Source organism: Lissotriton helveticus, chromosome 5_1 (genome assembly GCF_964261635.1).
Source record: "Lissotriton helveticus chromosome 5_1, aLisHel1.1, whole genome shotgun sequence".
In the NCBI taxonomy this organism is placed as follows: domain Eukaryota; kingdom Metazoa; phylum Chordata; class Amphibia; order Caudata; family Salamandridae; genus Lissotriton; species Lissotriton helveticus.
Window position 1 is genome coordinate 2,049,525,632 of NC_136065.1, and position 27,307 is coordinate 2,049,552,938.

At 44.3% G+C, this 27,307-nt stretch overlaps 1 protein-coding gene across 2 annotated transcripts in view; it reads right to left on the reverse strand.

Moving 5' to 3' along the window:
• Positions 1–27,307, reverse strand: part of LOC144756261 (complement factor B-like) — a 457,893-nt gene that overhangs the window by 216,464 nt on the left and 214,122 nt on the right. For both annotated transcript variants that reach the window (XM_078645906.1, XM_078645904.1), the window contains exon 10: positions 8,783–8,920. In XM_078645906.1, the coding sequence (XP_078502032.1) occupies positions 8,783–8,920 (138 nt within the window). The remainder of the gene's footprint in view (positions 1–8,782; positions 8,921–27,307) is intronic.

Consider the following 27,307-nt stretch of genomic DNA (forward strand, 5'->3'; position numbering starts at 1 on the left):
ACAGCACAGCACAGCAAAACACAGCACAGCACAGCAAAACACAACACAGCACAGCACAGCAAAACACAACACAACACAGCACAGCACAGCACAACACAGCACAGCACAGCACAACACAGCACAGCACAGCACAGCAAAACACAGCACAGCACAACACAGCACAGCACAGCAAAACACAACACAACACAGCACAGCAAAACACAGCACAACACAACACAGCAAAACACAACACAACACAACCCTCACGCCCTCACCCCCTCACCCCTCACACACCTCCTCACCCTCACACACCTCCTCACCCTCACACACCTCCTCACCTTCACACCCCCTCACACGCCCCCTCACATACCCTTACCAGCACAGCAAAACACAACACAACACAGCACAGCAAAACACAACACAGCACAACACAACACAGCACAGCACAGCAAAACACAACACAACACAGCACAGCACAGCAAAATACAACACAGCACAGCAAAACACAGCACAGCAAAACACAACACAGCACAGCACTGCAAAACACAACACAGCACAGCACAACACAGCACAGCAAAACACAGCACAACACAGCACAGCAAAACACAACACAACACAGCACAGCACAGCACAGCACAGCAAAACACAGCACAGCACAGGACAGCACAGCACAGCAAAACACAGCAAAACACAGCACAGCAAAGCACAGCACAGCAAAGCACAGCACAGCAAAACACAGCACAGCAAAACACAGCACAGCACAGCAAAACACAGCACAGCACAGCAAAACACAACACAACACAGCACAGCACAGCAAAACACAACACAGCACAGCAAAACACAACACAACACAGCACAGCAAAACACAGCACAGCAAAACACAACACAGCACAGCAAAACACAACACAGCACAGCACAGCACAACACAGCACAGCAAAACACAGCACAGCACAGCAAAGCACAGCACAGCACAACACAACACAGCACAGCAAAACACAACACAGCACAGCAAAACACAGCACAGCACAGGACAGCACAGCAAAACACAGCAAAACACAGCACAGCAAAGCACAGCACAACACAGCACAGCACAGCACAGCACAGCAAAACACAGCACAGCAAAACACAGCACAGCAAAACACAGCAAAACAAAACACAGCAAAACACAGCAAAACACATCACAGCACAACAAAACAAAGCACAACACAGCACAGCACAACACAGCACAGCAAAACAAAGCACAACACAGCACAACACAGCACAGCAAAACAAAGCACAACACAGCACAGCACAGCAAAACAAAGCACAACACAGCACAGCACAGCAAAACAAAGCACAGCACAGCACAGCAAAACAAAGCACAACACAGCACAGCACAACACAGCAAAACACAGCACAGCAAAACACAGCACAGCAAAACACAGCAATGCAAAACACAGCACAGCAAAACACAGCACAGCAAAACACAGCACAGCAAAGTACAGCACAACCAAGCACAGCACAACCAAGCACAGCACAACCGAGCACAGCACAACCAAGCACAGCACAACCAAGCACAGCACAACCAAGCACAGCACAACCAAGCACAACCAAGCACAGCACAACCAAGCACAGCACAACCAAGCACAGCACAACCAAGCACAGCATAACCAAGCACAACAAAACATAGCATAACAAAAAATAGCATAACAAAAAATAGCATAACAAAAAATTGCATAACAAAAAATAGCATAACAAAACATAGCATAGCATAACAAAACATAGCATAACAAAACACAGCATAGCATAACAAAACACAGCATAGCATAACAAAACACAGCATAGCATAACAAAACACAACATAGCATAGCATAACAAAACACAACATAGCATAGCATAACAAAACACAACATAGCATAGGATAACAAAACAAAGCATAGGATAGCAAAACAAAACATAGCCTAACAAAACATAGCCTAACAAAACATGGCATAACAAAACATGGCATAACAAAACATGGCATAACAAAACATAGCATAGCAAAACATATAATAGCATAGCAAAACATAGCATATCAAACACAACAAAACATAGCATAGCAAAACAAAGTATAGCATAGCAAAACATAGCATAGCATAACAAAGCATAACATAGCATAGCATAGCATAACAAAACATAGCATAGCATAACAAAACATAGCATAGCATAGCATAACAAAACACAACATAGCATAGCATAACAAAACACAACATAGCATAGCATAACAAAACACAACATAGCATAGGATAGCAAAACTAAACAGAGCATAGCATAACAAAACAAAGCATAGGATAGCAAAACAAAACATAGCATAACAAAACATGGCATAACAAAACATGGCATAACGAAACATGGCATAACAAAACATAGCATAGCAAAACATATAATAGCATAGCAAAACATAGCATAGCAAACACAACAAAACATAGCATAGCAAAACAAAGCATAGCATAGCAAAACATAGCATAGCATAACAAAGCATAACAAAGCACAGCATAACAAAACATAGCATAGCATAACAAAACATAGCATAACAAAACATATCATAGCAAAACAAAGCATAGCATAGCAAAACACAACACAACACAACATAGCATAGCATAACAAAGCATAGCATAACAAACACAACAAAGCATTGCATAGCATAACAAAACAAAGCATAGGATAGCAAAAAACATAGCATAGCAAAACAAAACAAAGCATAGAATAGCAAAACAAAACATAGCATAGCATAACAAAACGAAACATATCATAGCCTAGCAAAACATAGCATTCCAAACACAACAAAACATAGCATAACAAAACATAGAAAAACAAAGCATAACACACACAACCACACACACACAACCACGCACACACAACCACGCACACACAACCACAACCACACACACAACCACAACCACACACAACCACACACACAACTATCTATCTATCTATCGCCCTCACTCTATCTGTCTATCGATCTATCGCCCTCACTCTGTCTATCGATCTATCGCCCTCACTCTGTCTATCGATCTATCGCCCTCACTCTATCTGTCTATCGATCTATCGCCCTCACTCTATCTGTCTATCTATCGCCCTCACTCTATCTGTCTATCTATCGCCCTCACTCTATCTGTCTATCTATCGCCCTCACTCTATCTGTCTATCGATCTATCGCCCTCACTCTATCTGTCTATCGATCTATCGCCCTCACTCTATCTATCGGCCTCAGTCTATCTATCTAATCGCCCTCACTCTATCTGTCTATCTATCGCCCTCACTCTATCTGTCTATCTATCGCCCTCACTCTATCTGTCTATCTATCGCCCTCACTCTATCTATCTATCTATCTATCTATCGCCCTCACTCTATCTATCTATCGCCCTCACTCTATCTATCTATTGCCCTCACTCTATCTATCTATCGCCCTCACTCTATCTATCTATCGCCCTCACTCTATCTATCTATCGCCCTCACTCTATCTATCTATCGCCCTCACTCTATCTATCTATCGCCCTCACTCTATCTTATCGCCCTCACTCTATCTATCGCCCTCACTCTATCTATCGCCCTCACTCTTTCTATCGCCCTCACTCTATCTATCGCCCTCACTCTTTCTATCGCCCTCACTCTATCTATCGCCCTCACTCTATCTATCGCCCTCACTCTATCTATCGCCCTCACTCTATCTATCGCCCTCACTCTATCTATCTATCGCCCTAACTCTATCTATCTATCGCCCTCACTCTATCTATCTATCAATCTATCTATCGCCCTCACTCTATCTATCTATCGCCCTCACTCTATCTATCTTTCTATCGATCTATCGCCCTCATTCTATCTATTTATTTAGATACTGATCGCCATCACTCTATCTATCTGTCTAGCTATCTATCGCCCTCACTCCTATCTATCTATCTATCTCGCTCACTCAATCTCTCTATCGCCCTCTATCTATCGCCCTCCCTCTATCTATCTATCGCCCTCACTCTATCTATCTATCCCACTCACTCTATCTATCGCATCACCACAGCATCACTAAGGGGCACAACAACATCACTATGCGCTACCACAGGATCATTGAATGCCACAGCATCACTAGTCGCCACCACAACATCTCTCAGCCCCACCACAGCATCAATCTGTGCAACCATTTACCAACAACTGGGTCAAATATGATCTCTCAATGTTTCAAGCTTTATTACAAATGTGACAAAAAGAGGTTAGTATTTCACTTCTGTTCTTGGATTTTCGTCACAATAAAATACACTGAACATATTCTTCACAAAAGTTATTTACAAAAGTTTAATCTATTGCCATTATAAATTACAATAACTTTTATTTAAGTATTAATTATTTAAAAAAATTCAAAGCCATTGTTATTTGTAATATCAATACATCTAAGTCACGTGAATACAACACATATTGCATTACAAATGCTATAGGTGTCACAAGTTATAACTATTGGCATTGTAAATGACAAAGCTATTATTTTTGCTATTTTCAAAACCAACACATATATAAAAAATGTGTCATTTACAATACCAATAGCTCAAACTTTCCTAATGCGAGACCTTATGCATTGCAAATGCTTGTTGTAGAATCTGGTCAGAAGTTTCCAAGTAGATGATCAGCAGGTTCAGTGAATGAAATGAATGAAATTGGAGTAGCGCACTCCAATGATGCAGGAAGCTGATTAAACGCTTCAGGAAAGCATGCCACAGCGCACAAGAAATTACGGTGAGGGCGCTAATTTTACTAACAAGCATTTGCAATGCAATAGGTCTTGCATTATTAAAGTTTGAGCTATTGTTGTTATATTCTTTAGCAATGCCAATAGCTCAAAATTTAATAATGCGAGACCTATTGCATTGCAAATGCCTGTTTATCAATGTTTAGGCACCAAAATGAACAAAATCTATAGGAGGATTCGGGAGATAAAAATTATCGCTGCAGGGAAGAGGCGTGACGCTGTGAATGTAAACAGAAGTGACGTCACGCGGTCAGATTACCCATTACTGCAAATTATCTAGTACAAGTAATGTAGATTTTATTGATACAGTAAATGTTAATACTGGGGTGGGGTTTAGGGATGGGAGGATCATTTAAGGGGAGGGTAGATGACTCTGCTGAGAGAAGGGGAGAGAGTAGAGGGAAGGCGATAGATCTCATAATTTTCTTTATTTTTTATTATATAGCGTGAACTCTACCTGGAGGTCTCAGGCCTTTTGTCGCCTGTGGCGGTCCCAGTGTTTGCCGCCCGTGGCCCCCGCATGTAAGAGCCTTGCGATGATGCACAGGTCCATTGTCCTTCAAAGCATTGATGTTTCTGGCCCTAACCTTAGGAACAAACACGACCATATGTCTACGGCATTCCAGACTGAGTTCTGGGTAAAACAACATACATATTTTTCTCCCTCGGATGACGCAATCGCCTTCTTGAGCCTGTGCCGGGAACACAACATTTAATTCAATCCTGGAGGCACACGTCCTGAAAACCGAGTATCTGCTCAGAAACACACGCTGCACTTGCTAGCTTCTTGTGCTGCTCCCTGGGGACAGGCGGTACACTCTCTCTTTCAGCCCTAGGGCCGCGCGAGAGAGCTGCCGAGTGCTGCTCGTCTTGCACATGATTCAGGGCCCAGAGGAACAAAGAGAGGCAGGACTAGTGGGAATCACCACCTCTTCTGCCAAGGGGTGGGAACTGAAGTGTGGTGCCGCCAAGAGAGCGGACAGCCTATCGTAACTCCTAGTCCTGCGAGGGTTTTTTATGCACTCTTGCCACCTACGGTGTAAAACCGAACCGCGAGGTTAAGTTCTGTCATCAGTCTAAAACGGATCCCGTTCATACATTATAGCTTTTGATTGCGCTTCAAATGCGCTCATATTCCGCCATAATCGTACTGTATAGCACCAACTTCAATAGGAACAAGAGATAAGCGGAGACTGGAAAATGGGAGAAATGGGGGAGGAGGCATCCGAGACGAAAAGAAATGCAGACAAAGTGACAATGGGAGTTGAGATACGCAGATGGAGTGGAAAGGGAAAACATTTGCAAGGAGAGGTGGAATTGGAACGGGCGTCAGAAGCAACAAAAAAAAAGAAACAAGCGGCAGGAAAGCATTCGCTTTCACTTCCTTTTGAGAAAAAAAAAAAGCCCGCAAACGGTGCTCGCGCGTGCGCCACTGCGAGACATGGCCTACTGGTGTCTATTACGCTCACCACGCACGTAATAGACACCAATAGGCCGTGGGCGGAGCAATGCGCCCGCCTTTGCCCAATAGCGTGCAGTCTTCAATTAAAAGATGCATGCTAGGGTCAATGGGGTAGCTGAAAAGGAAATGCACACGCACAAGCGTGTGCGATTCCTAGGTTAGCTTAGATTCCCCGTTTTTCCCTTACAAAATGTCTCATGCTGCGCAAGCACTGCTGCACAGTGCACCGCTAGGCGCGAGACCTAAAAACAGCAGGCATGTAATTTAGTAGCTGTGCATCTGGGCTGGGCTGAAATGTAGCTGGCTGTGCACCATGGCATCAGTAATAACTCACACACAGCCTTTGCAGTATGAGGGCTCAAGTGGTAAACTATAACGTCTGAAACTGTAGATGAATGAGCACCCAATTTAACCACAAATAAACAGGCACTAAATTAATCTGACGAAGCAGTAAACTATGCTGCTCAAACTGTAGATGAAGGAGCCCCCAATTTTTCCACAAATAAACAGACACTGAATTAATCCGAACTAACCTAAAAATGTCCGTTCTTAGTGACAAGTGCGCAAATGCCACATTCAGCTTTTCTAAACAGGTTGAAGGTGCTGAGAAGATGCTATAGCCTGAGCTTTTACCACACATGCTCAATGTTAAGCACCTATATGCCTTTATCAACCATGCCTTTACAATGAAATATTCATAGTAAAGGCATGCATTTTAAAGGCATATGCGTTGAAAACATTTTCGTAGAATATGAATGCATGGTAATGACCCATGCTTTCAATTGACGGCGTTGAAAAAGCATGTGTGGTAATTGCATAGGTGGTACCCCTAGAAAAGATGCTGGTAAAGGTGTTTTCAATATATACTAGAGGTAGCACCACTATTCTGTTTAACAATGAGGTATCTACCTCCAACTACAGATTGACTTTCATATTTATGAAAAAGGTGTTCCAGGGTCACGGGCATAGGCGGGAATATTCTATGTTTATGACAACCTGTGAGGATCATGAGATGCAGAAACACGATTTACAAAAAAAGTGCCAGCTGATTGAATCCAATCTTCGACAGACAGCCTGAAAGATCCCGTCTCTTCTCATATCAGCAGTATCCCCCTGATGAGCAGCAGCACATAAGACCTCTTAAGCAGTGTCTCCAAGAGCAGTGGGGCCAAATGTCTAGGACCCGGGAGAAGAAACTAAAGCTAATCCCTTCTCAGACCTCCATCAACTGATGCTAAAACCTTCAGATTGCAATAAGTAAAGTTTACCACTTCAGATCCCCAATAACATTTAATATCTCTATTAACTGAAGCTAACCCCTTCATATCTCCATTTACTGAAGGTACTCCTCTGATCCACATTAACTTAAGTGAAGCTAACTCCTTCAGATCTTAACCCCTTGATTCCTCCTTTAAGTGAAGCTAACTCCTTCAGATCTAACCCCTTGATTCTTCCGTTAAGTGAAGCCAACTCCTTCAGATCTTAACCCCTTGATTCCTCCTTTAAGTGAAGCTAATTCCTTCAGATCTCTATTAAACGAAGTTCATCCCTGAAATCTCTATTACCTAAAGCTATCCTCTCCATTAACTGAAGTAAATCCCATCAGATCTCCCTTAACCAAAGCAAACCCCTGAGATCTCCAATAAATGAAGCTAACCTTTCAGATCTCTATTAAATGAAGTTCACCCCTTATATATCTTTTAACTGAAGCTAACTCCTATTATCTGCATTAACTGAAAGTACTCCTCTAATCCCCATTAACTAAAGCTAACCACTCATATTGCCATTAACTGAAGCTAACACATTCAGATCTTTATTAAATTAAGCTAACCACTTCAGATCTCCATTAACAGAAGCCAAATTCTCATATCTTTCTGTTAACTGAAGCTAGCCCCTTCAGACCTCCAATAACTAAGGATAAGCCCTCACATCTTTATTAACTTAAGCTAACTCCAACCTCTCCACTGGTGATGGCAGAAGAACATGGATTGAATGCAGTCCTTCCCAAACTGATGGGTCCTTCATTAGAACTTATAAAATGGCTTTAAATTGGCTGACATATCTTTAAATAAATATACGCATAGAGTGTAGCATCATTAGTAGCCATTACATTGCCAAGAAGAGTGAGTGGAACCCAGGCCATGTCTACAGTTGTACACTGCTTCCATATTAATACCTTTTTCCTCAGAACTCGTCCTTCATTTTTGCTCAATAACTTTAGTCAGTTCATCATACCTGTAGACATGTTTTAAAGTGAATACTAGAGACATGATGTGAAGATGTTTTAACATTTACAGTTTTTGTCTCTGGCTTATTGGGTCCTCTTAACACAATTTATGTACATGTCTATCAGATCTCAAATGCACCATTTAGTTTTATCTAAAAAAAGAAACACATTTCAATCTCTTTAACAGAAGAGATACAGTCACTTTACAGGAAGTTGCATCTCTCCGGCCTTTCCAAATTCCACAGGGCAGTGTGCTTTGTAGAGCATGAAAGGCCAACCATGCCTGTCCAATAGTTCACTCAACTCATTTGAGTCCCCTTCTCATTATTCCCCTCTTTATGAAGTAACAGTAAAAGCTTACCTATCATGGCATTAAAGGTCTTCTGGAGATCTTCTATGTCAATCAGTTTGAAGACGTGAATCTCTTTCGGCTTTTTAGAAGCTAGCCCATTGATCTCCTCATCGCTTACATCATCACTCAGGCCAAACACATACACATCTAGGGTAAAGACAGTGCAGGTATTCAAGTTATGTTTTTGATGTTTTGTTTGAAAGCTGTTCAAATATATGGAAATATGGGAAGAGTTGCATACATAAAAATGGGGGCAAGCGACAGAAAGAGGGAAGACAGGAAAACAGAAAGAGAGAGGCACCCACAAAGAGAAAGAGACATAGACAAAGAAGAGAGACAGACAATGAGAAAAATAGGAGATAGACCTATGGATAGAAAGGGGAGAAAATCATATAGAGAAAGAGGAGAGATGAACATATAGACAAAGAAAGGATACAGGCAAAGAGAAAAAAGAAATATAGACTAATGAACAAACACAGGAGAAAAACATATACAGAACGAGGAATCACAGACATATTGAAAGAAAATGGGAGAAAACATATAAAAATGGGTGAGAGTCATCAATAATGAGTTTGTTCATCATTTGGATCTCAAAGATACTCTCAGCATATGTGTTGGGAAAGACCTTTCCTTTCTGCAATTGTCTCCTGTAGGCTGGGCTTGAGCAACCAGGCTTTACCCCAGTATCTGGAAGGGTCTCTCCTCTTCCATTGACTTTTTTAGAGATGGGTCTGCTAGTCTATTCAGTGCTTATGATTATCAATGAAGATCCCCTGAAGGAGAAGGAAAGGTTTCTTACCTGTAATCCTAGTTCTCCTTCTGAGGAATCTCAAATTAATTCATAAGAAACCCTCCCTCCTCCCCATTGGAAGGGACAAAGATTATTATTCTCTAAATTAGAATCCATTTACTTGCCCGTTAAAAAAGAGATGAGGTAACTGCCATTTGCTGGGCATGACAGCGGCGGCTGGTCATTAATGCATGAATCTAGTCTTGACCAGATTTTTAGTTTTTTCTTTGATGAGGTTTTCATGTAGGTGTTTAGGGAATAGTCCGCTCTCCTGGTATATTGGACCCACGCCCACCAAGTATAGGATGATAATTGGGAGAGGTCCTTACATTCTGATATGATGGATTTCAGGCGAGTTGAGACTAGCATGTCCCATAATATACATTCTTCTTCATTCAGGCGGTGAGTTATTTGTGAGGGGGATTGGGTATCCGATTGATACGCAGAATCTGGGATACAGTTTCCCTGATCTCAGACCAGAATTTATTAGAGAATGTACAATTGAGAAGCATGTGCTGAAGATCCCCCAATCTTTTCTGCAGCTCCAGCAAGTGTCTGAGTAGCGGAGACCCAGTTTAATGAGTTCAGAAGGGGTCCAGTGGGCCCTATATGTTGTCCACAGTATATATTGAGCAAGGAAGAGTGCAATCTTATTAGCCGTCAGATTAGACCAAATGGAGAGTCAATTTAGGGTCTTTAAATGAGAACCTATAGTTTTGTCCAAAATAGCTTCCCATTTACACATTTTGTGAAGGGTGAAGGTGGTAGCCTTTGGTGTTAAAATGGAATAGAGTTTGGAGGTGATTTGTCCCCCTCAAGCCAATTTCCTCAGAGTGTCTGTACGGAATATAAGGGCGTTTGGGCTTGGCGATGATAGCTTTGATCCTGAGAAAAGGATACAAGTCTGTTTCTGCTGCTTGTAGTTGAGTTTGACATTGTCCTATCATCTGATTTGAGGTGATTATTTTATTTTGCTCACAAGTTTGTTGTCGACTTTTCAGAGGACCTGAGCTGTGACGGAAAGAATGATTGAGGAGTGGTCAGGCATTATCTTATGGTGGTGATTAAGAATATAAGGGAGAATGGTTGGGTGAGGTTTTGATCAATGGTGAGCCAAATTGGTGACAAGGGACTGAGCAAGTTAAACAGAAGAAGCCTTGTCTAGCTAAGTATGCTGTTTGAAATCTACATTAGTCTCGAAGATTCAGACCACTGAGCTTTTTTCAGAGCCTTAGTTTTTTTAGAGCGATTCTTGGCTTTTTAGATTGTCATTGAATTTTTTTGAGCAGGATGATCTTAGTAAAAAAGTTATCTGAGACCTGGATTGGTGACATTCTTATTAGGTAGTTAATGAGTGGATAGATCATAATTTTGATGGTTTAAATCCTCCCCCACCATGTGATAAATGTAGTTGTCTATTTATCTAATATGCCCTTAATCTTTTTCTTTGTGGTCGATAGATTCCCAAAGGTCTTGATTGAACCATATCTCTAGGTATTTTGTCTTCTCGGGTACCCATTTGACCCATGACTGAGCCACTGCAGTGAACATTTGAGGGGAGGGTCTTTGTTTTTTCCTTGTTAAGGGTGTATCCAGAGACCTGAGCGTAGTCGTTAATGGTTTATTTAATATTGGGCATTGCAGAGTCTGCATGAGCTGTGAAGAGTAGAATGTCATCTGCATATGCTGCAACATTTTGTGGTCCAGCAGCACATGGGATACCAGGGATAGAGGGGTTCTCTCTAAATGTAATAAGGAGTGGTTTCATGGCCAGTAGAAAGAGTATAGGGGGCACCCCTATTTAGTCCATTGCTGTAAATTGTAGCTATTTGATAAGGTATCATTGATATTAATTCTAGCTTTAAGATCCTTATATAGTGCGAGCATCATGATGGAGAGGATCGGCCCAAAGTTAAATGCAGTATGGGTACCATGAAGCAAAAACCAACAGACTTTGTTGAACGCCTTTTAGGCGTATAGTGCTATCACACAGGTGGTTGGTTAAGGGAGTGAGATCTCTCTGTGACATGACTGAATAGCCTGACATTGTCTGCACTGAACCTACCTTTAATAAAGTCTGTTTGAGAGGGGTTAGTTGTAGAGTGGAGGATAGATTTCATCCTGAAGGTAAGACTTTTTGCATATATCTTGCAATCTGTTTTTCAACGATATTGGGAGATATTTCTTAGGAACAGAGGGGTCTTTGTCATCTTTGGGGATAACAATAATAGTGGCTTCTGAGGCAGTACCAATAACGGCTCCTGGGTTAGCCAAATAAGAAATGAGGTCCATGAGAGGTTGGGTAAGATGTGATCCCTAAGTGTGATAGAATGAGCAAGAAAAGCCGCCTGGCCCTGGTGCTTCCCAGTTTTAAGTTTATGTATAGCTTTTACAATCTTGCATTGGGATATAGGTACTTCAAGTAAGACTCTGCTTTTTAGTTATAGGTATTGTATGAAGGTACAGTAAGCATGTTTCATAAAGGGTGCAGTTACTTTTAGAGTAAAGGTTTCGGTAAATTTGTTCGAAGGAGGAGATGTCCTTCTCCCTGGTAGTGGAAGAACTGTGTTAAATGGTAATAGATGTTATCTTTGAGTGCCTATAGTTATTTGAGAAAGGACACTAGTAATTTCTCCAATTTGCTACATCCACAAAATGCAATACCTTTGTTTCCGTTTACAATAAGGGGTGCCTTGTTCATTAATATTATAGTCATATTTCAGTTTTGATAGCTGGTTTAAGCATGATTTGTCTGGTTTTTGTTCAGGTTATTTTGTGTGATTTGCGAGGACATTAGTTTAATCATGTGGCCTAGGACGGTGGATTTAATGGCGTTCCACATTATGCGGGGGTTGGGTCCTGAATTCTTATTAATTTCCAGGTATCGTGTGGTCACATTTGATGGCATCTCTAAATATAGAGTCATCTGGGAGTAAACTGTTCATTATCCAGGATTTTCGTTTGGCTACGGGGTGTGAAATGTCATAGAGAAGAGTTATGCAAGAGTGGTCCGATATGAGTATTGGTTCTATAGTGGGGTTGGCTGTATTGGGGCTATGGGATTCGTCCACTAACGTATAGTCAGTACGAGAGAATGAGTTGTAACGATGAGAAAAGAATGTAAAGTCTTTGCCAGTTGGATTAAACAGTTGCCATGTGTCCCATGTGTCCTTTAGTCTATGGGCATGGCATAGGTTAAGCATCTGTTTATGAAATGTGTTTGGTCTGAAGGTACAGGATCTGTTTCTGTCTAAGATACCATCCCAAGGTAGGTTGAAATCTCTGCCCACAATAATTTGAGTTGTCTGGGGCAAGTGACAGCTTTTTATTTAATTGAGACCAGAATACAGGAAGATCATTGTTAGTGGCGTAAATCTTTACTACATACATTTCAGTGTTTTTGGAGTCTTGTTATTAGCCATGTACCTTCTGGATCCATTTCTGTGGAGATCATTTGTAAGCCTTAGGAGTTAGAGTTATGGGTGACAAGGCCATTTTTCTTTTTGACAGCTGGGGCACAGGTAAGATCACTCACCCAATTTTTAGGTAGAAGGATGGCATCTTTTTTAATAAATATGTTTTTTGTTAAAGGAAACCTATATCACAACTACAATTTCCAGCCACCACCATAGGTACACTAGAAGAAATTCAATGTAAATCCAACAGCATTAAACCAGCTTTAATATTGACAGTAACTGACCCCCCTAGGCATACGTTCAGACATTTACAGTAGAATACCAAAATCAAAGTGGTCCCACCATTTACTCCTGATCGAAGCATGCTTTTTGAGGCGTCGCTGGCCTTGTACATCGGTTTCTCCTGTTGCACATACCAGGGCCAGGGAGGAGATGTGCGCTTTGCGGGCAGCTACGAGTGAGATATGCATAGTGGAGGTTGTATGTCTGTACAAGTTGTAACCTAGAGAAGATTGTGATGATGCGGGGACCATCCTTGCTACTCGCCAGTCATCATCCTCCGTGGGTCCAACCAAGTCCTCCTTTTGATCTTGTAGCGGGCGCACATGTGTAAGGGGCATTAATGGTTTAGGAGCAGTAGATTTGGGAAATTCCCCCTTTCAACAGTGTACCCATGACCAGCATCCCACATCCAGGCGGAACCTGTGTGTCACAGCGAATAGGTTGCACCAGTGGTTCTGTAGCCAGGGTGAAGAGGAAAGGGGAAAGGGGGCAGCCCTGCCTTGTACCCCTATGAATAGAGTTTGAGAAAAAGCAGTCGGTCTGAGTAAAGCAGTCTGACATACCCACAGAAGCATGGGCCCATTCCTGACTTCTGCAAAACTTGGAACAGGAAGGGACTAGTCCACTGTTTCAAATGCTTTTTCAAAACCTATCAGTAATAGGGCATTGGGTGGCGTCAGGAGGTGTTGGCGCACCAGCGCAGCATAGAATCCCCAAAGAAAGCACCTTGTGTCCCATGTAGACATTAAGCCGCATTGGTCAGGGTAGATAAGGGTAGTCAGAGCTGTTTTCAGGCAGGTGGCTAGCATCTTGGCGTAAAGTTTGATTTCCCCAGTGATCAGGGAGATGGGTCGGTAGGCCCTACAGGTATTGAACGGCGGGTTCGACTTTGGAAGTACCACAATGGTGGCCATGTCAAGTTCCTGCAGGAATTGACCTCTTTTAGCATCTTCTTAGTAAAGTGCAACCACATGCGGGAAAAGGATGTCTGTATATGCACCGTATAACTCGGTGGGGTAGCCGTCAGTACTGTGCATTTTCCCGGTCGGCAAGTGAGAGTTGGCAGCGGCTCTCTTCTCGACCATGAGATCACATGAAATGCCAGAGGTCTAGTGGCCAGCCAGTATAACAGTTTGCCCTTTTTGTCTCCCCATTCATATATTCCCGCTGTGGTGGCGCATATCTTCCAGCGATAATTGCTGAATTTCTGCATGGGCAAGTGCTAGCTGGTGAGAAATCTCACCTTGTGGTCGTCTGGAAGCTGTCTCTAACTGCAGGGCTTGGGGCTCCAGTTGGGGCAAGCGTTGGAACCTATCCCTCTCCTTTGTCCGGATAATGCTTCTGGCGCACCCTCTAATGGTAGCCTTACAGGACACCCACAGGGTACCTGCTGACTCCACCGTTTCTCTATTTATTTGAAAGTAGACCGTCAGCTCTTTGGCGAGAGAACATGAACAGTTTTAATCTTTTAGGTGCCAGGCATTAAAGCGCCAAATGGGACGCTACTGGGGGGGCCTGGATCGGCGACAGAGTACCACAGGGGAATGGTCAAAGATCCCTATGAAGTGAATTTATATCTCTGAAACATGCAAGCACTCGCTGGCCAGCATGAGTATAAGGTCAATGCGTGCAAGAGAGTGGTGAGCAGCTGAGGAATGCGTGTACTGTCATTGTTGGGGATGCCACAACCTCCACACATCACATAATGCCAGGATGTCCACCCACCGGGATAGCTGGCAGGCCTTAGTACATCTGTGTCTAGAGGGGGCACCTGTGGAGTCAGCTCTAGGGTCCAGGACAGCATTGAAGTCCCCTTCCACCACCCTGGTACCACATGGGAGCGCCAGGATAAGGCTAGATAGAGGGTGAAAGATTGACTCACCAGTCGAGGGGGGTGTCGACGAAAATCAGATTGAGACCCTGCCCTTCCACTCTACCCCCAAGGGTGAGGTAGCAGCCCTGTTCGTCAGGGATGCCCTGGGTAACCAGCATGGGAAAAGAGCAGTGAGCCCAGCACCAAGACGGCATGGAAGGCCCTGTCATACCCATGATGGAGCAGAAGAAGGCAAAGGGCACCCATCAAATGTGTCTCTTGAAGCATCAGGATGGCGGAGAGGAAGTGGTGAGCATAGCGCAGGACTGCAGACTGTTCAATTTGGTCCAAACAGCCAATTAATATTCCAGGACAAGACTTGAAAATCTGTTAGGGTCGGCATGGTGGAGGAAGGAACGCCTGGAGGCTTGGCACCTCGTGCTATGCGCCGGTGGCAGGGCCTATCACAGCCATCGCCGTGCTGGCCAAAGTGGGCAAGCTGCTGTATGCGTTGGTGTGGTGTAGTGGCAAACTAAGAACAGTATGTGTAAACAAAACATTGTCAATAAGAAACGAAACAATCCCTCCCTGTCACCCGATGAACAGTAACATAAACCGCAACCATTACTTAAAAGAGAGACGTGGAGTGGTGGACTCCCCACTTTTAGAAGCATCACATACTAGCTATTGTGTAGTATAAAGGTATGTTTAGTGTCAATTCAAGCTGGCCATCCCAAGTTGTCAAGCAGCCAGGCAGCCCCAGGAGCACAGCAAGGTGTCACTTGTAACCCACATCAGCATTAGTGAGTTGTGAAAGGGATGAGTCTCCGGTAGCCGCAGCGGACAATGCAGGATGCTGGTTATGGAATCCACTAGCGATGCTTGAAACAGAGCCTTTGACCACGGCTCAGAAGTATCCAAGCCCACCGCTGAATGATCATCACCTTTGCAGGAGCAGGTCCAGATTCTCCATCTCGATTGACCTGTTTTAGGTTTATTCTGTGGGCCCGCTCCCCCAGAGACTGGGAAGGATCAAGTTGGATGGCGTATCTGCCTCTCCTGGTTAAGCCAGTCCCAAGCATCCTCAGGTGTGTCACAGAAAACAGTTTTACACTCAAAAATAACCTTCAGACATGCAGGGAATAAGAGCATCTAGGATAGATTCTTGGCTCTCAGATTTTGTTTGACTTCTGTGTAGGACCTCAGTTTGGCCTGCATGGCTCTTGTGTGGTCTGGAAACACCAGTATTTTAGAGTTGTGCTGATGTAGGTCTTTGAGTTGGTGGGCCTCTCAAAGGATGGAGTCCCTGTTTCGAAAATTTAGAAGGCTGACAATCATAGGTATATGTGGGGCTCCGGGAGGCGGCCTGGGCATCAGTGCTCGGTGTGCTCGTTCCACCACAAACCAGGCTGACAACTTGTTGGCTGGCATCCAGGATCTAACCCATGATTATAGGAATTCAGCTGGGTAATGACATTTCCAGGCCTTCAGGGAACCTTTACCCATCTGATGCTATTGCAACGAGAATGTTTTTTGGTGTCCTCCGCCCGATCCTGCGGCTCTGCAGTTTGAGAAGGAAGTCGAGAGACCTTTGATTTCAAGTCGGCGACGTCATCCTCGACTGTCGATATTCGGTCCTTGACCTCGATAAATCTGCAAGCAATGTTGTGCAGGTCCTGGCGAGGATAGAATCCTTAAGTACAACTTCTGTTTCTGGTAGGAGGATCAAGTCACCTTTAAGTTTGTGTAGGTAGTCTAAGATTTTTTGGTGTTTTCATAGGGTGATTTAAGCACTTGACATTGAAAGATAAGATTTTCATATTATGCATTTATGGAGGATGGTGGAGCATGTAGGATGTGTCAACAGGTGTCGAAGGAGATAAGGGGGTTATTAATGTCCACCCAGAGCAGGAGGAGGGCACGGATGTATGACATAACAACGCATGCTATTACCACGCATGCCTTTACATCTCAGTTTTTACAACGCATGCTGTTACAACGCATAGCGCTTAGGGGTGCTGGATAGTGAATAGTTTAATTTACTATTCCAACTCCAGTCCCCGTGGATAGTAGGGAAGGTGTTGGATAGTAAATTAAATCCATTCCCTATCCTAGAGCGCCCCCCAGCGCAATGCGTTGTAATGACATGCGGTGTAAAAGTTGCGTCGCAAAGGCACTGCGTGGTAAGAGTTGCGTTGTAAAGGATGTTTCCCGGAGGGCACACTTGGGGTGTGATGATTTTGGCAGGGATAGATGTGGGAAGGGAGAAAAGGGGGAAGAGGTTCGAAAGGGAGTGTAAGGGAAGGAAGTAAGAAGAAGGAGGTGAAGAAAGAGAAAGAGGGTAGGAAAAAAGAAAAGAAAAAGTGATAAAGAACCCAGATTTCCCAAAGGAAATCGTAGAGACAGAAGCAATCATGTAGGCGGTGGAGGGCACAAGAGACCAGGCCTAGGTGCATTGGAGCAAGAAGCTATGCCATTTGGATAGCATCAGGGGGCAAGTCATAACAATATGGCTAACCTCAGGAACTGCTTGTGGCTGGAGTCAAGTAGAATATAGTAGGGTGTTGAACAGTAACTGTGTGGTTATATCTATTTACAGGATTAGAGATGAGTCTTGAGAAAGTATAGACACATTTTGGGATAAGAACTAGCACAGCATGAAAAAGGTAGCGAGATTTAAGGAGCATAAAGAAAAAACTGTAACAGTTTGGGCACAACTAGAGGCAGGTAGGTGGTGGGAGCACAACAAGAGGTAAGTACCGGCCTAACATGACGCAAGTACAGACAGAACTTGTGATATGAACAAGCACATCATGAAACAGATAATGCAGTTAGGAGTGCACACAAAAAAAATTTAACAGAGTTAGGTCGCCATTATAAGGTAACTGGAGCCATGTTAAACGAATTACTATGTTAATGCACATATTATCATTGAAAATCCTCAGAGATTACAAGCAGTTGGACCAGCAATTGTAAGAAGCTTCCTCTATTTAAAGGAATAATGCATGCAATTGGTGGGTGCTTACACCTTGTATCCGGTAGCTGTAACCAAAAGATAATATGTAAGTAGTAGCTTACCCAGTTAGTTGAAAATACAAAAGAGAGAGAAAACAGGTCTTAGTAGCTGGTGTGGAGGTACAATCAAGTATTCATATTTGAGTCCAGAATATCAGCAATGATGATTTGGGGTCATCGATGATGGATATTTTCCCTTTATAGTTGATTTTTAGGCAGGCTGGACCAATGAAGGAGAATTGTATTTCGACAAACTTAAATGTCTTCCACTCAGCAAGGAACGTTTTCCTCCTTTTTACAGATTCTTTAGAGTAATCCTGGGAGCTTCCAATAGACGAGTCATGTCAATCGATCTTCTGTATCTTTTTCAGGTGGGATAGGATTATTTCCATATGTGAGTAACAAAGAGGTCTAAAGATTAGTGCCCTGGGGGAGGAGTTATTTTTAGGTTTGTAAGTGGGAACCCTTTGGGTTATTTCAAACACTTTCATAAAGTTAATTCCCAGGACTTGGAGAATCCACTTTTCCACTAAGGCAGCACATGATGAGTCATGGTCTTCCGTTCTCTCAGGGGAGCACAAAGATTCCGGAGTTGGTGATCCTCAAAGTCTGTGAGATTTCTCTCCAGCTGTGCCAGCCTTAGGGTGGTGGCAATTCGGGCTTTGGATGAGCCCTGTTTATGGTCCTCTAAGAAACTTATATGTTACTCTCCTTCTGGTATTCTTCCTCCTAGTAGCTGGAGATCTTGATTAACGCATGAATGGTCATTTTGTATCATGTCCATGGTAGCTGTTGCAGGTTGAGCCAAGACATAGGGAACCATGTTTTTGCATAATGAGTTGTAGAGTCGATCCAGAGTCCAACTTGGGTTTCATTGGTGAGTCCGGAGCAGGATGATTCTGTTTGGATCTCTTTTGGGCAGGTGTTGTGTCCTTCTGGCCCTTTTTGACATCTATTGAGTCGTGTGACCTAGATTCGGACATTCTGGTGGGTCAAGACTCCAAAAAGGAAGGGAAGAAGGGACACAGCCAGTCAACCAGAGACCTACATCATATGGTGTATGTCATATGAGGCATTATATCAGACCCAAGCTCCACAATTGGGTATTTAGTATACCTTTCTTAGTACGAAAACATCCCTGAGCTCCTCCCTCTCAGTGAAGCTGTTGTAGCCCATATCGTGATTAGGCATCACTATACAAGGAGGTTCACAATGATGAAGCATGCCACCTACGGTGGGTGACGGAAACCGTCCTATAAAAGGGACACTCCATGATGGTTAGGTTTCCAGCTATGCTACTAAAGTACATAGAACAACAGGTTCCATTTTGCGTTTTATTATATCAGCCTACAAAGGTATTACAGCTGTAGGTTGTGTGCCCGGCTGCAGAAGAGTTTGTATCTGTTGGATCAGAAGATAGGTCTGCCATTCTACAGCGGTGAATGTGTTGGATAGGAGATGTCGATCGCAGTGGGTGGCAGACAAACAGGTTGTATCACTGGGGAGTCTGGTTCGGGGAGTAGATAGCGTGTTTTGGAGCCAGGGGTGTTCAGCTGGAATCCATCTTTAGGTCAGGCACAAACTCTTAGGTTAGCTTCTGGAGTTGTCCACCTACCCCACTGGTAGCAAGATGCTGATTTTGGGTGGTCATGACGCCGGTACCAAGAAAAAAATAGCAAGGGTCATCGGATGAAGGATAAATATGTCCCGCTGGTGGGCATTTTGAGGCCAGGCAATATTTCCAGTGTTCACCAGAGGGCCATGCGGTGCTCAGGGGCTCCTCCTGTTTCATCGGGAAGCCGGGAGCAGATGCTTGCAGTGGCACATGAAGAGCACTACATCCTCAGGGCCCAGGATCCCGTCCTGGAAAAAGTCTGCAACGCCCCTGGTCGTCAGGGAGAGCCGAGGTGAGAACAGTAACAGCGTAGCTCAGATACTAGGCTACCATCTTCGCAAACACACACATATTCTGCTGTGCGTTTCCCTTGGCGATGCATCATCCTCTTCTCCCGTGTCTGCTTTGGCTGCTTCTGATGATGTACACCAACACACTAAATAAGTACAGTGGTGAAGTCTTAGATGGCTGTCTGTATGTCCAGGTCCAGAAACCACTGAGTCATTCACAAACGGAGCCAAGAAGACTATACAGCAGCGATCCTCCCAATACTAAAAGTGCTAGATCATTGTAGAAGCCATTGGGCTAACAAACTCAAGCAATTACAACAAATGCTAAAAGGAGAGCCTTTCTAAGTCTCTCAGATGTACACCTCACTGATTTGTCCAAAAGCAGATACTAGAGGGCTGTACTGGAGAGATAATCCAGAGCCTCGTCATGGTAGATCTGAACCCGTAGACTGTTGGTGAACCTCATATGTGTATAAAAAATCACAGGACCCATGAGACTATAATGAACAGATCCTCCATCCTCTTTTATTAATGGAATCATTTTCTAAGCTTGGTAACCTACTTACAGCACTCTCCTAAGCGGCTCCGGAGGAGGATGCAGTACTCTCTGAGCCACCCAAAGGGCAGTGCAGTAGGACCCAATGTTGTTTCTCTAAACTGCTTTTTTCCCTGTGTAGCAAATGTGCCACTAACCCTAATACAAGCAAGGAAAATAGCCCCCTGCTGCCCACTAGTTGGGAACCAAATCTGTAATTGGGATTCACTGAGCTATTCAGACACTTTGGCACTTGTGCTACTACACCTGCGTAGTGCGCTGTTCACGATGATTGCACAGTGCCGGATGCTTGTCCGCACTGTGCAATCATTGAAAACGGCATCTTGCACAGTGCGAGCTGTAGTTTTCTGCCGCTCAAGTAGATTTTTACTCGAGCAGCAGCTTTCTCAGCGCGGACTGGTGTTTCTCACGACCACTCGCAATGAGAAACCTGACCTTCCCGCGTTGAGAATCTTATTTTCCACGCTCGCGATCGCCGCTCGTTTTAAAAAAAAAATTTTTTATAAAATATTTTTTTTATATTTTTTTATTGCCTTTTACAAAACATGTGAAACAATCATCTTCTCATAATAAGCATGTTTCCTAATGTTACAGACTCTTGAAAAGAAAATCAAACACAAGAAAACTAAAAGGTACCGATACTGACAATTCTGCAGATTAGCATTTTACATTACTTATTTATGGGTTACAACGTTACATCCAATAGTTATGCGTTACGAAAGGGTGACTTGTACTTCATGCTAACTCATACAATATACTCTCAGTGCGCTTTACAATATATGACCAAGGGCTCGTGCATTTGCATCTTTCCTTCTCGCCTATTTTCGGAGACGTCTCCCAGCACCACATGCCTAGTTGGCGTTGAACAATATGCAACCCTCATCTTTTATCTGCGTTACAACATTAACGGTCTTCAATTAGTGTCAGGAGTGAAGCTACGTGTTGTGGAGGCCTCTCTGGCGCGTGACCAGTTCAGAAACGGGCCCCATATATCTTTTGGTCTGGAAGCTGGTGGCATAAGTTCCCAGTATATACCTAGTTGGGTATGCCCGTAAGTTACATCAGTCAACCACTAGGCCAGAGTAGGCACCTTCCTTCTACCCCACTTAAGAGCTATTTGTCGTCGAGCGTATAGGAACAGAAGGGCATGAAGTTTGCGCCTCTGAGGCAAGGTAGCCTTCACTAAGCCAAGAAGGCCCAAGGATGGGGAGGCGACATCAGTCCTTTCTACTATCTGATTCACTGCCGTGAAGACATCCTGCCAATATTCTGACAGCCTAGGGCAGTACCATGCCATGTGTAAGAAGGATGCCGGTTCGAACCCACATCTCCAACAGCTCGCGTCCTCCTTCAGTCTCATTCTATGCAGACTGATGGGCGTGCAATAATACAGATGTAGAAATTTAAAGTGTATCAGGCGCAATTTATAGTTTGGGGATAATTCAAGCATTTGTTTACCGCAATAATCCCATTGGTCTTCTGTCAGTGGGGGGTCTAACTCACTGTTCCATATCTGCATGGATTTGGGCTGCGTGACTGGTGCTTGACCTTGCATCGTAGTGTATAGGCGAGTTACCAATTTGCGCGGGGATGACCTGGCAAGAATGTTTTCTAGCGCTTAGAGTGTCTGGGGGGCCTCTGGGAATCCCTCCCAGAGCGCGCGGCATGCTGCTTTCAGTTTATAATATGTAAATCTTTCTGCAAACGACAGTTCCTGACCATCGTCTCCAGCCGGTTGGGGTCTAAAAGTGCTCTCAGGGTATAAATCAGCAAACGTTAGCAGTTGTGTGTCTCCCATTTCTATCATTCCCCCTCCATGTTCTAAACATGGCAAAATCGGGTTATCTCGTAATGGCATGGAAGGTGCGTAAAGTATTGGGAGATTATCACGCCTCTGGAGTTCTCGCAATGCCCACCTAAGCATGTCAGCAGTGTCTACATCCTGTCGCGTGCGCGGTGCTTTTTTGTATGTCGCTACTTTCAGTGGAGTGGGTGCGACAGCGTCCATTTCGACCGCAACATGTGGTTGATATGGTGTCGGGTATATCCAGAAATGTAAAAACAGGGCCTGTGCGCATAGCGCATAAAGGCGCATATCTGGAGCACCAAGTCCTCCCTGGCTTAGCGGTAGGGTCAGCAGGTCCCAGGATACTCTTTCTTGTCCACCTGCCCATACCAGGGATAGCAATTGGGATCGGAGACACTTAAAGAAGTGTTGCGTGAGGGGAATGGGCATGTTGGTAAATAAATACAGAAATTTTGGCAAAACGACCATTTTCGCCAGTGCCACTTTTCCTGCAGTGGATAACGGTAACCTGGACCAAATTGCCACCTTAGATTCCAGCCATGTCACCGCCTTCCCAAAATTTAAATTCCATAAATCTTGTAAGTTGCGGCTAAGCCAGATGCCTAGGTACTTGACTTTGTCTGCCGCCCATCGCAACGGGTATTCCGACAGGACCTCAGGTGTCTCATCCGTCAATGGAAAAATTACAGATTTCCTCCAGTTTATGGTAACACCAGATAGCCCGCCAAATCTAATAAATTCTCGCAGCACTGGGTCCAGGTTTACTGAGGGATTTAGGATGTACAACGTTACATCGTCGGCATATAGTGATATTAAAAGACTCCTATTGCTTAGACCTATCCCCCTCGCTGTGTGGTTTGGCGTATTCTGGCCGCTAGTGGCTCCATGGCAATGGCAAATAATAGCGGTGATAGGGGACAACCCTGCCTCGTTCCTCTGGTGATTTCAAAGCTGTCAGATATCAGGCCATTCACACGTACCCGAGCTCGTGGCTTAATATAAAGCAATTGAATTCGACTTATAAAGAGTGGACTAAAGCCCATATGCACCAAAATCCTAAATAGGTATGTCCATTCAAGTGAGTCGAACGCTTTTGTTGCGTCCAGGAAGACTGCAGCTGCTTGTACACTTGGGTGGAGATAGTGTAAAATTGCAAATAGTGTCTGAAGATTGTGCGATGTGGCGCGTCCTGAAATGAACCCTGACTGATCTGGGAGGGCCACCATTGAGAGGAGCGGCTGTAGACGGTTTGCCAGTAATTTGGCGTAGATCTTAACATCCACGTTTATTAAGGAGAGTGGTCGATATGAGTCCATTTCCCTATTGTCTTTGTCAGGTTTTAACAATGTCATTATTAAAGCTTCTCGCATGGAGTCAGGAAGGGTCCCAACTTACAAAGCTTCAACGTATACTGCCAGTAGCTTCGGAGCTAGCTTGTCACTATATGTTTTGTAAAAGGTCGTTGTTAGGCCATCAGGCCCAGGGGCCTTGTTAAGTGTCAGGCTTTTTATAACTTGTTTGATATTGTCTACCGAAATGGGGAGGTCCATATATCGTCTGTTTACGTCATTGAACTAGACCAGACTGACAGAGTCTAAAAAGTCCTGCAGCCCCTCAGAGTGTGTTGATTGAGTCGCCGTGTACAGGGAAGAGTAAAAGGCAGCAAATTCCTGCAAGACTTCCTTCTGGCCCGTGACAGTAGTGCCATCGGTTCGTGTTACTGTGTTTATATATGTGGTGGAGTCAGCCTTACGGAGCATGTTCGCAAGCGTACGGCCTGGCCTATCCCCTTCCCCATAACATCTAGCCTCAGCAAGCTTACCCAAGAATTTAGGCTCCCTTTGTGCCTCTTCTGCAAATTCCAATAGTTTGCCTTTCAGCTCCGTCGCCAGTTCCGGGTTAGACCCAGAGCAGAAGCGCCGTTCTAGATCTCTAATTTGAGTTTCAATCTGTGTTATAGAACCTCTGATTGCCTTCAAAACGTCCGCTTGCTTGGCTATGCATTTTCCTCTTATTACCACCTTGAAGGCATCCCAGAGTGTTGCCTCAGAAGAAACCGAGCCAGAGTTCAGTTTAAAGTACTCAACTATATCATTCCTAATCTCTTCATCTAATAGGGCCTGCGGGGGAAGCCTCCAGGTGAAGGCACGTGTTGGTGCATCTGGGAAAGATAATTTGAGTAAGCAAGGGGCATGATCTGACAGGGATCGTGCAAGGTGCATCACATCTATGGTCCAGGTGGCCACATCAGCCGATACCAACCAATATTCTATCCGTGACCAAGCGGCGTGTTGACTCAAAATACATGTTACCTCTCACAACTGGGGGTGTCTATCTCTCCAGATGTCGACCAGAGCGCCCTCAGACATAATCTCGCATAGCGCCAAAGTAGCGTGGGGGTGCAACTGTCGTGTCGATCCCTGCCTAGCTTGGGTATCATTAAGCACTTCATTAAAATCTCCTCCCCATATGATCATATTACATTAAATGGAGACTATCCGTGCCCAAACATCGCGAAAAAAATCTGGGGAATCTGTATTTGGACCATAAACGGAAACCAACACCACCGATGTGCCTCCCAGTTGGCCTTGTAGTATAACATATCTTCCCATGGGGTCTGTAGATACTGCAGTTTCTTTCCAATCTAGCCCTCTATGGATAAGTATAGCCACCCCCCAAGCATAATTGGAGTAGAGTGCAGAGTATACCTCCATCCATCTGTTATTTCTCAGTTTTGGTGATGGTGTGACATTTAGGTGCGTTTCTTGTATAAAACATATGTCTACATTATGTCTCGACAAATAAGCATGTATTAGCCTAGCTTTCCTGCCATCATTAAGCCCTCTAATATTCCATGTGAGGATGTTAAATGTTACCTTTGCGACTCAAGCATTGTTACGATCTACAAATATAGAAGTCCTACACCCAGCCGTACAATATCTTCTAGGGTAGCCTAAGAAAAAGCAATGAACGTGCAGGTCAGTACGTACCAAACAACTAACATTCCCTTCTCCCCCCCCACCCGCTCCAACCTCCCTATCAGGTTGTGTCAAAACCCCCCCGCCCTTACTTCGAAAACAACTTGTAATAAACATGGGGAGATTTCCCGTGGGGGCATGGTGTCTCTGGCATACACCCCTGTGGGTACAGGGTTGCTGGGGAGGTACATTATCATGCCTGTGGGAGTACCTTCTGGAACAGTAAGGAACTAAGGACTCTCGGTTTAGAAAAGTCGGAAAAAGATAGCACCGCTCCGGAATACAGGTATTATACCACAGGAGAGGGCTTCAGAACATGTTAAAGTGGTCTACTGACATTTAGTGAGCATATATGAATGATTAGCAACACAAACCATAGAAGGGTTAACATTTAGATATACATAGGATGTTTCAGTCGTTATCACTGAGATTATCACGGCTTGTATCGCCATTAGTGTGTGCTGGTACTGAGACCGTTCTGGACTTGCACACATGCTTGGCAAATTTAAGAGCCGACTTAGCAACTGCAAAGAAATGAGCTGGTCCATCATGGAAAACTTTAAGTTTCGCTGGGTACAGAAGAGAGTAGGGGATTTCCGCCTATCGTAAAAGGCGCTTTGCCGGAAGAAACTCTCTCCGTGCAGCCTGTACCACTGGAGTAAAATCAGGATAAAATGAAATGTTATTGCCTTTATGGGTAATCTGTCCTTTCTCCCTCGCCAGGCGTAATATCAGGTCTCTATCTTCATAGTTTAACAATTTAGCCAGGATGGGCCTTGGCGTTCCCCTCACCGGTGGTTTCGGGCCGAGGGCTCTGTGCGCCCTTTGACCACGAATACTTGTGACAAATGTGGATCAAAAAGCTTGTGTAACAGGTCCGCTATGTACGTCTCCATTTTCGAGATAGCTGTTGTTTCAGGAATTCCCGTGACACGGAGGTTATTACTTCTGGAGCTCGCCTCCAAGTCATCATTCTTCGCTCTTATAACAGAAAGTAGGTTGTCCATATGCAGTAGTTGTTCTTTCGTGTCAGCTCTAATCTCTTGAAATTCAGTTTGCCTGTTCTCTAATCCGTCTAACCTCGTTTCATGTGTGGCCACCTGAGTCTTAACTGAATCCAGTTGAGAGGTCAGTGTATCCAATTTTGCATCAATGTTCTTCAAGCTAGATCTCATCTCCAGCATTAGAGATCTAAGGTCTTCCCCCTTGTCACCTGCAGCGTCATCGTAGCCCACAGCTCCAGTGGGCACTTGCTCTTGTTCAGCTTGCCTGGCATTCCGTTTATTTTCAAATGTTATTTTAGGCTGCCGTGCATCTTGTTTACCCATCGTGACCTCAGTTTGCTGGTTCTGCAGCTGTATAATAAAGGGGCCTCAGGTGGGCTTATCGAAGCTGTGTGTCCCTTTTCTGGGCTGTCGACAAATCTGGAGATGAAGTAAGCCGTATATGACCACATTCAACCGCGTTCTAGGCGTCACTTCAGGGGTGGCCTCACAACCCTGGGGCAACTAGAAAGATCTTCGCCTTCTTCGCTCTGCACTGATCAGCAGCGCCACCATTAGACACTCAGCCAGAGCGATACGCTATTCAGCCACGCAGTTGTGGGGATCAGTGCGCGTCAATGGCCGATAGCTTCTTCCCCCTGTGGAGCACTGGTTGATTTGCAGGAGCTGATCACGGCATACAGTGGGGCTCACAACATCCGCATTCGTACGACTGGTATACCCAGAAGGTTATTCTGGCGCGCGATTTCCGCTCACACAAAATGGAGGTGTGGTACCTCGGATAAAGGACGGGCAAAATGGCGGATGGAAGCTGTGGACGTGGAATGTTCAGACTCCTATTCTGGGGCCTTCGCACCGGCATCAGCAGTGCGCTCGTCAGTACACGCACAGGAGTCAGTAGCAGGCAGCCAGGTTCACTAGCGTTATCCACATGCATCCGCTCCAGACGCGGGTTCTATCTCTACGTT